Below are 13,267 nucleotides of genomic sequence, written 5' to 3'. Positions count from 1 at the left end.
TTATCACATCGACCACCTTAAAAATAAATTATCAGCACTTCTTAGATCTCTGCGTAATATTACTTCTTGCATTCCTCATAAATTACGCCACACCATCTACAACACCTTAGTAAAGCCGCACCTAATGTATTTAATAGAAGTAGGTATGGGGGAGTGCTTACAAAAATAAATTAGCGCCACCCCAAATTTTACAAAATAAAATCATTAAAACTATCTTTAACTATCCTTTTTTAACTTCTACAAATAAAATCTACGACGACACTAAAATAATGAATTTAAAACAATTATACTTTTATAATACGTGTATGTTCATCCGCAAAGCGCTACATAAAAACATAAATACAATTAATATTAAAATCTCAACATCAAATCGCCACTATCTTAATGGACGAGCTAGCTATCTTGCCCTCCTGAAGATCCGAACAAATTATGTTAGGCGAACGGCAACATACGTTTCTATAACGGGAATAAATGTCTTTAAACCTTCAAATGGCTAAGGCCGCAAGCGACCAATGGCTGAGCTCGGTGGGCTCTGATTGGCTCATTTGAATCGGATCAACAAGAGCTCAAACGCAAAAAAGGTGGATTTGTATAAAAAGCACGTAATTATTATTATTACTGATCGTGACACTTGTGGCTCCGTTCGGATCCACATACGGACGGTGGTGTGGCAATGGATCCACAAAAACCAACCGGATCAACAAGTGAAAACGGATCAAATAATTACTAACTATATGGCACGTTTGATCAACATAGTGCCCGTGGAGATATCTATATATATATATTTTAGATTATAATACCTGCTACTGTAAAATAACATAATTACTTATTAAAAAAAAGATTAAACTCAAATAAAAATTAAGGTTGCATTTATAAAAATACCTAGCATTCTAAGAGTATAATATATAAATGTAAAATGTATAAATATGTAGTAGGTATCCATCCTTTTTTTTCTTTATTTGAATGTGAATAAATAAAATTTTTGAAAAGCAAATAAACCTGATTACTTTTATTTAACGTGTTTTAATCATCACAATGATACTCGCAGACCACTCTGGGTATGGTATGGTTAACTAGTTAGATTGACTTTCATTTAAATTTTTCTTTAATTTCTTTTGTTCAATATGTCTGTCTACCTGTTACGCCTGTCGGAGAATTAAAGGGAGAGAAATGTGGGATTTCTTATTGACAAATCCGCCTCCTCGGTTCAGTGGTTGAAGAGTGAGCGTAGAACTGGTGGAGACAAAATGTCTCGGTCTGGCAGGAAATAGAAGGCTGATCACTTACTTGTCCCTAAAGAAAATCGATCAGTGAAACATAACCAAATCCCCAACTGGCAACCCAAACCGAGGGGGTGGTTCAGGGTGGTTATATAAATGAGTTGAACAGCGGATTTGACAGTTTGCTTTTGGCTCTCGGACGTAACGATAGTTTTGGTTGTGTTTAGTCATGTTAATTATTATTTTTAGTCGATTATTATTTTATTGTTGAAGGATAAAATTGAAATATAAAATCGTTTTGTAAGGAATAAAACTTCTAGGTATAAACTTTCTAGGTTGAATTTAAAATCCCTACGAATATTTATAATGCATCTGCCCCTTACCCCACTAATCCCCTAGTGGGGTAAGGGGCAGACGCGACTCCCCTACGCGACTTCACTCACTCAATTTTATCTTGCCCCATCCATAATAAAATGGCAGCAATAAGTCAGCCAATACAAATTGTGATATTGCTTTCATCAAACAAGGCAGTAGGTACTTAGTTTTATCAAAAGCAAACCTGTAAAGCCTTGAATATACAAACATTTTGTAACTACATAGTTTTCTGCCATCCAATATATTCTAATTCTATTGCATGAAGCAGACTTATTAAATACCTACAAGAAATCTATAAGATCTCTGTCATATAATATTTTTGAATAAAGAACACTAAAACTAAAAGATGAAATTAAATTAAAATCCCTCCCCATATAGTACGGGAGCTAGCAACGTTTTAAAAAAAGTCATATTAGTATAGTTGGGTTTTTGATATACTGTTTCTCTTGCTATTTCGGTTAGAGTCCGGGCTGTCTGGCTGGCCGCAGTGGTTGCGCATCTTATCTGCACAGGAAAATATCCTTAATTTAAAGTCATTTTTTAACGCGTAATTTTTAATCTTTTGCCTTTAGATAGATCCATCAGACATAATTTTTTTATTGCAAGACGTTTTTTTCGTTGTAAAATAGGTGCCATACGCAATTTTTATTTCAAAATAACTAAAATGTCATCGAAATAAGTGAAATTACATCAACATGAGTCCGCTTAAAAGGTAAGTAATAACTTTATTATTTATATTATATTATCCTTTTTTAATACTTATATTGAATAATTAGTAAACTAATATTTTTAATAGATGGTTTCATATTTATTACACTTTTGGGTATACATATGAATTTGATGATATTTGTATTTTGTAGTGTTTGATTTTACGCGAGTATTATACATTTAGAAATTAAAGACTCGGGAAAATAATACAATGAATAAATCGCGTTTAAAATCCGCTAAAAAGTCTTTAATTTCTTGATGATATTTGGTTTTTATCAAGTTTACATTAACGTCCTATTTGAGGTTCGTTGGGAAAAGAAGGCACCATGGTAGATTGTTACAAAAAATTGTAAATAGTAAAATGAATATTATATATATAGTATATGTAACACAGTGATTACTAATCCTTCACGGGGACTCATCTTGATAGAATTTCACTTATTTCGATGACATTTTAATTATTTTAAATAAAAAATTGCGTCTGGCACCTATTTAACAACGAAAAAAACGTCTTGCAATAAAAAAATTATGTCTGATGGATCTATCTAAAGGCAAAAGATTAAAAATTACGCATTAAAAAATGACTTTAAATTAAGGATATTTTCCTGTGCAGATAAGATGCGCACTAATAAACGCAACCACTGCGGCCAGCCAGACAGCCCGGACTCTAACCGAAATAGCAAGAGGAACAGTATATCAAAGAACCAACTATACTAAAATGCTCTCTTGTCAACGTTCCTACCTCCTATACGAATAAAAAATACAAAAGTCAAATAATTTCATCATAATATTTATTATTTAAAATCCACATTTACATAAAAATATTATAGAATTGGTAAACATTGCATTTATTTAATAATTGTATTTATAAACTTGATTATTCAATATTTTACAAAAAATAAATTGTGGCAAGAAAATTATATAGTTCAATAAAAATTTAAAAGCAATCCATTATAAAAAAATGATCAAACAAAAATGCAGTAGTTATGTAAATTATTTCTGTTGTTAATTTTTTTTTACTAGACTATTTTATAACGGCATATTATTGACAATAAATAAGAAATAAATAAATTGAATTGACAAATAAATAACGGTGAATAAAATATTTTTTAAGATGATGTGCAAATCAACTCCATCAAATACAACTAAAGATACAAGTACCTAAAGGTCAAAAACAGAAACTCCAACAATTGACCATATTTTTAAGATGATGTTAACAACATGTGTTTAAAAGACTACATGTTCTGAAGATTTCAATTATTTGCTTATTGACTTTTACTTTTACTTACTATTAAAAATGGTTTACAAGTAGTTGTTATTTAACATCCTTAGATACATCTATTGCACCTGAGTCCTCATTTGTCTTATGAGCTGCTGCTTTGTGCAATTCATATAGTTGCACAAGCTGATCATCAGTCATATGATCTAACATTTCTGGTTGTAGATACTTTCCGACAACCTTGGTTTTTGCTTGATTTAATGGTTTTGTCTGTTTAGCTACATTTATTGCATAATCCTGTAAAACAAATCACGTAAGAATTCCGAGATAAACTTCAATTAATTTAATAATATAGAAAAAATGTATTACCGTCCACTCGCTGAGAAAAATTCTCGCCTCCTGAGGATTACAATTTTTATGCCTTTTAAATTCTTCTCTCGCGTAATTATCACCTAAAACCCGTAGCTCCGGCGGCAATGCGCGGTGTACCCGAAATATTAGCTTATATAATTTTCTCACGCGGGATACATGCTCTAAATTAAACATTTTATATAATCACGCGTAATTCTAAACCAGATTCTGGAATTGCTCTTATTGTATGTTAACATTTATCCTACATAGAGAAATTTCTCATGATATCTATTTTGATTAAATAGTGTTTGAGAATTGATTACTTAATTTATGTATAACATTATCTTATCTTTATCTCTTATCATTTTCTAAAATCTTCTATTGCATACAAAAAGACAACAACCAAGACGTGATCTCGGAAAGAGTCTCGGAAGGCAGTACTGAACTACTGACAAGTGACAAGTGACAACTGATAAGAGTGACAAGCTCTGAGGTGACAAGTGGCATTTTTAAGTAGCAAATCGAAATCATAGATACTATAGACATAATCTCTCATTTGAACGAATAATATTATGTCCTGTGAATATTATGTCTGACTAACGAAAGATGAGACTGGCTTTTTAATCCGAAAATTTATACAGCAGCACCAAGAAAAAGCTTCTTGAGCAGCACTTATAGAGTCTGGCCAGCCTGCCAGCCAAAGCTGAACCCAGTGAAAGGCGGCAAATTTAAAAACATAGACCTGGTAACATTGGCTTAGTTAGGAAAAAAAATGATACTTTTGATATTTCATATAGTTTATGGGTACAGTTCTTACTGTTCTGTGATTACAACAAATCAGGATTTAAAAGTAAATAAAGGATGTGGTAGCCCTGGCAATAAAACATTTGGCTTACACTGTGGGCTTACATTATTATTAGTCACACTGTAGAGAGTGCAAATGTGTGTTTTAATGCTTTAGGGTTGGCACATTTGTGACTAGCGTAAAGAAATTCGTGTTTTTCTGATGAACATACATCCGTAAGTTACAGCACAATATCTAACCATTTTCTACGAAAAACGAAAATCACAAATCCAAAATTCTAAAATTACTCTAAGGGCCGATTTTTCAATCCCGAGATAAACAGTCTAATAACTACCCCTCGAATAGATTTATTCAATTGTTTATCTAACTCATAACGGCTCGCCTATTTTTCAATAGTGATTTATTTGATGAATAACTATCTGACCAAATATTTCCATATTGGCAGCTCTGCTCTCGGAGTGGCGAAACAAACATATTAAATTAGTCAGGTTAGAGCGGGATAGAGTCAACTCTTGCAATTTGTCAACAACCGTCATATTGACTCACGTCAGGAGTGCATTTTAAGTTTATCTTGTGTTCTATGATTGTTGATCATTGTTTTGATTCGAGTAAAGAGTTTTGATTAAATTTGTGTTTAAATTTATATATTTTACGATGGAAACGACATAAAGGCAGCGTTCGGCAAATTTTCAATGGCATGGTCATCAATACTACCAAAAACATCAATTTCAATATGATTTCAATTGATAATAATTATATGGAAAGAGGCTTAATTGTTAATAATTCTATGCTCTATGTTATTACATACGAAAATATCCCAAATTTGACGCGTCAGTTGTCAAATCAAACGCCTATTCGTCGAATAGCGCGCTATCTGGCCGTTGGAGCGACAAATAGATTTATTCATCAAATAACGTAGTTGTTCGATAGATAAGTCCTATTCGTCTATTGAAAAATCGAATATTTTGTTAACTGAAGAATAAAGTCTATCTAGCTCTTTATCTGGGCATTGAAAAATCGGCCCTAAGTCAATTTGATTAATGTTGTCAATCTTCGTTGCGTATCGTCCTTACGGAAAAATGCGGGCCATCTATAGCGTGATCGTGCGGGGTGAGGTAAGTGTTTAATTTTGGCGGGAAGCGGAGAGTGTCCGTTCTGTAGCGTTTAGCTACTTTTATTTATTCTGTGACCGGACCTTGTTAAATAATCATGTTGAAGAGCGAGATAATGATAGTGATTCTTACTCTTCATACACTGCTAAATTTATATATTTAATATAATTATATTGATTAACACAATTAAACAAAATTTGATTGTAGATATTATTGTTTTTTCTTGCTTTCACTCTGTGTTCTTTTTTATCTGTACTACTTAAAACATAATATTATATATTGTAATAGATGAAGAGTTTGTTGTTTTTTTTTTTTTTGCTCCTTTGAGAAAATAATAAATACAAGTATCAAAACTATATTTCCAACCACCCAACTATTCCTAACCTAAGTTGCCATAATATGATGATTTTTTGCATTTGCCGCCTTTTTCAAATCTCATCTTTCGTTAGGTAGCCAGCGGTGGCCACGCGGTGGCCGGTGATATGGACAAACACTCAGAGCAATAAGGACAAACATTTCAGGGCAGAATTAAAAAAAAGGAGACGATTACCTGCCAGACATTACTTACATACTTGTGGTTATTGTTATTTTGTGTATCGGTTTAGGGCAACGCAACTCGCAAGAATAGTTACCTATAAGTAAATTGGTATCAACAAGGCAAATGCTTTACTTGTTTCAACTACTATATTACTTGCTCTGTGGTTTCCAGTCTTCCGTGAAAATATAGTCATCTATGAAAATAAATAGGTATAGATAGGGAGGCGAAGAGGGGAATTTTCTGTAATACTCGAGCGTGGCAGTTTAAGATATGAGAGATACCTTAGACCTAAGAGAACAACCTTGTTAACTATTTAGCTCTATATGTAGTGACGCGCGCCTAGGATATACGATCAGATTAGTAAAAAAAAATCGATAGTCTGAAATACTCGAGCGCGTCAGATTAAGATATTGGGGGTTGATTTTAGTGTTTTAAGACTAAATTTAACTAATCTGACCATAAGTCCTTGACGCCGCCGAGTTATAGGGTCGCGAACTTGTAAAAAAAAAACGTTAATCCGGCATTCTCGAGCGCGATTGTTTTTATTTTTATTTTGAAGAATATAATCTAAAACTTACTAAAAATACAAAATCTGCCGGTTTCCGCATGACCGGAAGTCTGGAGGAGCCATTTCATCTTCCGAAAAACGCGTTGCAGCATATAAGTCGCGAACTTTACTTTTTCCAAAAAAAAAAGTTTAAGGGCCGATTTTTCAATGCCCAGATAAACAGCTAGATAGACTTTATTCTTCAGTTAACAAAATATTCAATTTTTCAATAGACGAATAGGACTTATCTATCGAATAACTACGTTATTTGAGGAATAAATCTATCTGCTGCTCCAACGGCCAGATAGCGTGCTATTCGCAATGATATTATATATAGAAACAAGAGGTAGATACGTTACCAACGCACCAAAACGTAAACCGTGAATTGGTCCTAATTGGGACCAGTGGAATCAGTCAGATTGTGACTTGTGACAGCGAACGCACATGCTGATATAAACGTTAAAATTATCAATAATGCCTTCTTGTGTGTTCAGAAAGTGCACAAATTACGATAGTAAAATAAAGAAAGATAGAGGGATATCATATCACAGGTAAATGTATTAAAATATTATAATTTTAGAGCAAAAATAACAATTTGCAATTATTAATGAATGACACTTGCTTGACACTTGTATTGAAATAATGAAAGGGATAAAACATTGCTTCAATCACTAGTGTGACAAAGCTAGCGCACACTGTGTTCAAAGATTATCATGTAGATACGATTATTGAAAATAGATTTTTTATTAATTTCGATGTGGGTAAATACTTGATAATTTTTATATTTAAATCCACACAGTGCATGTAATTAACAAATATATCTATTTATTATATACAATGAAATCGTGATGGCAAAAATGTTTGTTTGCAAAAATGATGTTGAATATACGTATACATAAAAGAAAAGATTATCGCTACTGACGAAAAATGCTATTTGCTTTTCTGTAAATAGCTATTGAACATAAATTTTATTTGTGTTTCAGATAAAAAAGGCTTATACTTCATCCTTTCTTTTATTTCATACTTTTTTTCATCTAGGCACCACTATTATTATATCCTACAAGTTGGAGTGATGACCTTGTACGGGTTCCGGGAACTGCCTTGAAACGAATAGCGTAAGATCGGTCCGTATGGAGTTCTATAAGGAGGACTATGCTCAGCAGTTGGTGTTTATCGGGTGAAATGATGATGACCGAAAACGAACACCACAGCTAGTAATAAATGCTTAATACAGTTATATCTCCAAAAAAGTTTTTTTCATTTTAATAAAACTTCATAATAATAATTAAATAGTAAATGAAATTGTCACATTTGTTTACGTGTGCAGGAAACGAAACATCTATAACATTGAACCTTCTGTGTCGTTAGTCTATGCCAATTGCCATGGCAACTATTTGTTTATTTATATTTAATTGGTGAATTCTTATGACTTTTGCTTACACCTGCGCGGAAGTGACAAACTATCTTTGTCTTTTTTGTTTATATCATTTTATTATAGCCATCTCTCTTATACAGTCTGTCAATGTAATAAATTAAGTAAAATGAAACTTGTATTTGTGTGTGCCTGACACTGCATATGAAGCATTTTTTTTGGATATATTGTGAGTATATAACGTATCTATACCAAGAAGCTTATATCTAATACACTGGAGATTGCACTATGACCATTGACTTGTCACAAGAAAATATAACCTTGAATGACGTCAGTGTTGTTTTTTGTCTCTTTCTGTGGGTGACCACACTGGTTTGTATATTCAGGATTTTTCGAAATAGAAAAAACTAAAAATCATGGTCTATAAATAATAACGACATATATTTTTAACAGTATTAATTATATTATAATATTACTGGCCATACTTTATAGGTACATACAATTTTAATTGGTATAGAATGATAATTTTAAAAAACTCTTGGCTACAAAGCCTGGATATGAACCGATATATAGCATTAACATCCTTTGTAAATAAAGGAAAGTTGTGTTTTGCATCAGATGCTGTTTACCAAATTGTAAGCTACTCAGATCTTCTTTTTAAACGCGTTGCTTCGACGGGTCAATTTCAAGCCAAAATCATTAAAGAAAAACTGTTTATAATAAACGCCTTGCACAAATTTCAGCTAACTTTACAAAGTTTATTTTTCAAAAGGTATTTTTTTCTGGGTCGTAATCCTCAGTAATTTTACCCTTGATGGGCACATATATTTCTTTTTATTTTACTTTTTGGAAAGCTGAAATACCTAAAACAAAAAATATGAGGTAAGTTAAAAAAGTATAAATTTCAATGTAAAAACGAACAATCTTATAACTACATGTGAGTGCAACACCGATGTCGAGTGTTGTTTCATTACTAGTAAAAATCTTGAAAATGGTGTTCTAAATTTCATCATAATATTGTTATTACAATATATTCTCTTCACTATCCATAAAAACTCGTCATCATGGTTACCTTACTTGTTAAATTTGTTTATTGAAAACTTGTTGAAAAATGATAAAGTATTAGGAAAATAACAAATTTTACATGACTGCTTTCTAAAATGATGCAAAATTTTACAATTTTTGCCATTGAAATGATTCTAAACAGGTAAGTAAATGCAGGAGTATTGAGGAATATTGTAAATAACGTAAATATACACTTGCCTGTGAAATTCTATGCCAGAATTTGGTGTCCAAACACTTCTGCAATTTTTCACAATGCAATACATTATTTATATTCGGAAAATATTTATTAAATACGCAACAATATTAACTTAAATATTCGAAGCGACGCAATTTTTTTGACACTTATGCCATATTGTCAAAGTGAGAGTTGCTACAATTTTATTATGGTAACTACCCATAATCAGGGAGTATCGCTTTTTAATAATTGGTCCAGATACTTATTTTATTTAGCATAAATAATAATTGTCTCATCCAACAATGCTTCTGAATGACGTTGTTGGCAATTTATCAACAAACTCATGTACAAAAACTAACCTTTTGCACAGAATATTACGGCATACATAGTAGCCTTGGGAAAACTTCGTATTAACAGTGGCAATACCAAGTTAGGTGTGAAAGTGATAAAACACAACAATTTTCTTGTTACATGTCAAATGTTCATACCGAAATCTCCAGTGCATAAGATATAAGCTTCTTGATCTATACATAAAATATCATTGGCTATTCGACGATTAGACGTTTGAGTTGACAACTGACGCGTCAAATTTGGGATATTTTCGTATGTAATAACATAGAGCGTAGAATTTTTACAATAAAGCCTCTTTCTATAAAATAATTATCAATTAAAATCATATTGAAATTGATGTTTTTGATAGTACCTACTGATGATCATGCCATTGAAAATTTGCCGGACGCTGCCTTTATGTCGTTTCCATCGTAAAATATATAAATTTTAACACAAATTTAATCAAAACTCTTTACTCGAATCAAAACAATAATCAACAATCATAGAACACAAGATAAACTTAAAATGCACTCCTGACGTGAGTCATAATGACGGTTGTTGACATATTGCAAGTTGACTCTGTCCCGCTCTAACCTGACTAATTTAATATGTTTATTTCGCCACTCCAAGAGCAGAGCTGCCAATATGGAAATATTTGGTCAGATAGTTATTCATCAAATAAATCACGATTGAAAAATAGGCGAGCCGTTATGAGTTAGATAAGCAATTGAATAAATCTATTCGAGGGGTAGTTATTAGACTGTTTATCTGGGCATTGAAAAATCGGCCCTAAATAAACAAAAAAGGTAATTTTATTTTACAAAAAAAGGTCTCTTTTCATTTTTGTCCAAAGTTAAAACTTTTTTTACTTGAAGCATCGTAAAAAGTCAAACTCCCGGTTTTTTGTGTATGGGCGTATTCAGAAAGAAAGCTTGAAACTTATAAGCGCTTATCGGCGCTTGTCAATGCTCAAACCAGCTTGTCAAAACCAGCATTGACAAGCTTGTCAAAACCAGCATTGACAAGCACCGATAAGCGCTTATAAGTTTCAAGCTTTCTTTCTGAATACACCCTATATCTCGAAAACTGAGGGAGTTAAGAAAAATTGATATGAAATAACGATGATTAAAAAAAGAAACCCACAAACCTTTTTCGGTCAGATTAAGAGAACCCACCAACATTTTTGTCAGATTAAGAAAATATGCTTTCAGGATACCGAGATAAACCTCCCCTATGAAAATCTGACGCGCTCGAGTATTTCAAAAGGACTCTTTTTTTCTGCATTTTCAAAAATTCATCATAACTTATCGTCATGTCGTAATCGTCAGTTTTTTTAAGGGGAGCTTCCTTGGGGCCTACTTAACACCCCTTCCGAAAATCTGACGCGCTCGAGTAATTTTTTTTTTTTGTACATTTTTGACGAATTTATATGCCTAGTCCCACCACGCAAACCGGCAGATTAGTATACCGTTGTTATCAGAGGGACTTGGGGCATACGTAGTATGAATATCTGACGCGCTCGAGAATGCCCAAGTAACTGTTTTTTTTTACATTTTTGAAAATCCGTACACGCCAAACCCACCGCTAAAATGGTTTTTACCATAGAAGCTTTTCTTTTCGAAATTATTTTCTCTTTCGATTTTGATAAGTCTCGACGACGCCGTTGAATTACGTCATTTAGCTACCTCGCCTCCCTATCTAGTAGGTATCAATCTTGATCGCAAAAATTTCTTTTGTTTCAGAAAACAAAAAGAGGCGTTGCTCTTCTATTGTTTAAGAATCAATTTTTTTTTAATGTTGATTGCGTAATTATGCATTTACATGGGTAGTTTGACTGATTAGATGTAAAAAAGGAAAGAAAGTAAATAGAGAAAATTTATAACCACATCTATCACACGGTATACCACAGTCCACTCAATTGTTATAAGTACAAAATACTTACATGTTTTGTCAGATAAAGCTAGTTTATTTACCTTTGAGGAGACCAGTTCCATCTGAATCTAGAATAAAAATTGGTTCAACTGTTCTTGAGATTATTCCGAACAGAAAAATATGTATATACACTCACCGGCACGGAAACTTGGCCACTATCAATTTTTGCGAAAAATTACATTATTTCTTTTCTGTTACAAAAATTTATAAAAATGTAATTAAAACTAGTACACGTAATGTTTTTCGAAACTTTTAATAAAAATTTAATGATAATAGGACGTTCAACCTCAAAAATATGAACTAAACAAAAAAGTACACTTTTTGTGGAAAATTCAACAAGTTTTTTAAAAATTCACAAAAATTTGAAAAAATGGTTTACATAAAAAAAATTGACCTTTTAGTATTTGGTGTTTCCACCTCTTGCCTTAATTACTGCTAGCATCCTATCTGGCATGCTCTGGATGACATTTTTGATGTCCACTTGAGCTATACTGTCCCAAGCGGCCCTTGCTGCACTTCTAAGCTCATCCAGCGTTTGTGGTGGGTTGGAACCGAACTTAATCTTCCTTTTAATCATGTCCCAGATGTGTTCTATTGGATTATGATCCGGACTACGAGCTGGCCACTCCAATTTTGTAATACCAACCTCTTGAAGGTACTCTTGTACGCATCCTGCGATGTGTGGACGTGCATTATCGTGCATTAATAGGAAATGTTCCTCACTAATAAACCCGGAATAAGGCTGAACATGTTCCTGGAGAATTTCCTCAATATACCTGATCGCATTTAACCGGTTATCTACGAAAACCAACTCCGTACGAGCATCGGAACTTATACCTCCCCATACCATAATTGACCCGCCGTGAAAACTCGCTGTTTGGGTTGTGGTGATGGGTAAAAACCGCTCTCCTGGTCTCCTCCATACTCGCTCTCGGCCATCGGGAGCTCGTAGAGCGATTCGACACTCATCTGTGAAGAGCACACGAGCCCACTGGTCGTGACTCCAGTTTTCATGTTCTCGCGCAAAACGTAGACGGGCTACCCTGTGCTGTCTGAGGAGTTCTGGACCGCGTGCTGGTCTGCTAGCCTTCAAATAAACTTCCTCCATTCTTCTCCTCACCGTACGCTCACTCACATTTATGCTCCGGACGTTTTGGAGCCGCTGGCGTATTTCAATAGCCGTCAGGAAGCGATTTCTCAGTATCTCTAGGACAATAAATCGATCGTCTCGAGCTGATGTGCACCTCACACCTCCACTTCCTGGTCTTCGTGTGTAGCTGCCAGTCTCCCGGTATCTTCTCAATGCATATTGCATCGAAGAACGTGGTACATTCAGTGCATTAGCTACTTCACGTTGTGTCAGTCCCTGGTCGATCATTGTGATGGCCTGTGCAACTTGTTCAGATGTTAACGGCATTTTTTATCGTTATTAAGGTTCATTAACTACACCACAACAATACCAGTATCTTAAAATTGCGTAAACAAAAATGTTAAAAGTTTAAAACAAACAAAACGCAA

The 13,267-nt window shown here is 33.5% G+C and overlaps 1 protein-coding gene across 1 annotated transcript; it reads right to left on the bottom strand.

The window, feature by feature from the left end:
- Positions 1-3,216: 3,216 nt before the first annotated feature.
- On the bottom strand, positions 3,217-4,330 carry LOC123704919 (succinate dehydrogenase assembly factor 3, mitochondrial). The gene is made up of 2 exons (XM_045653411.1): positions 3,892-4,330; positions 3,217-3,819 (listed from the first exon to the last, which is right to left on the bottom strand). Exons 1-2 carry the CDS (start codon positions 4,066-4,068, stop codon positions 3,619-3,621), a joined length of 378 nt encoding a protein of 125 aa, XP_045509367.1. The 5' UTR covers positions 4,069-4,330; the 3' UTR covers positions 3,217-3,618.
- Positions 4,331-13,267: the final 8,937 nt, after the last annotated feature.

The sequence above is a fragment of the Colias croceus genome, chromosome Z (assembly GCF_905220415.1).
Source record: "Colias croceus chromosome Z, ilColCroc2.1".
NCBI classification, from domain to species: domain Eukaryota; kingdom Metazoa; phylum Arthropoda; class Insecta; order Lepidoptera; family Pieridae; genus Colias; species Colias croceus.
The sequence above is the reverse complement of the archived record's forward strand: the minus strand, read 5'-3'. Positions and strand labels throughout refer to the sequence as shown.

What these genes read in the sequence shown, in the direction of transcription:
- LOC123704919 (XM_045653411.1), bottom strand. Translation starts at nt 4,068, where the DNA reads ATGTTTAATTTAGAGCATGTATCCCGCGTGAGAAAATTATATAAGCTA. An exon ending in TTTTTCTCAGCGAGTGGACG is followed by an intron (nt 3,820 to 3,891) that starts GTAATACATTTT and finishes TTTGTTTTACAG; the next exon opens with GATTATGCAATAAATGTAGC.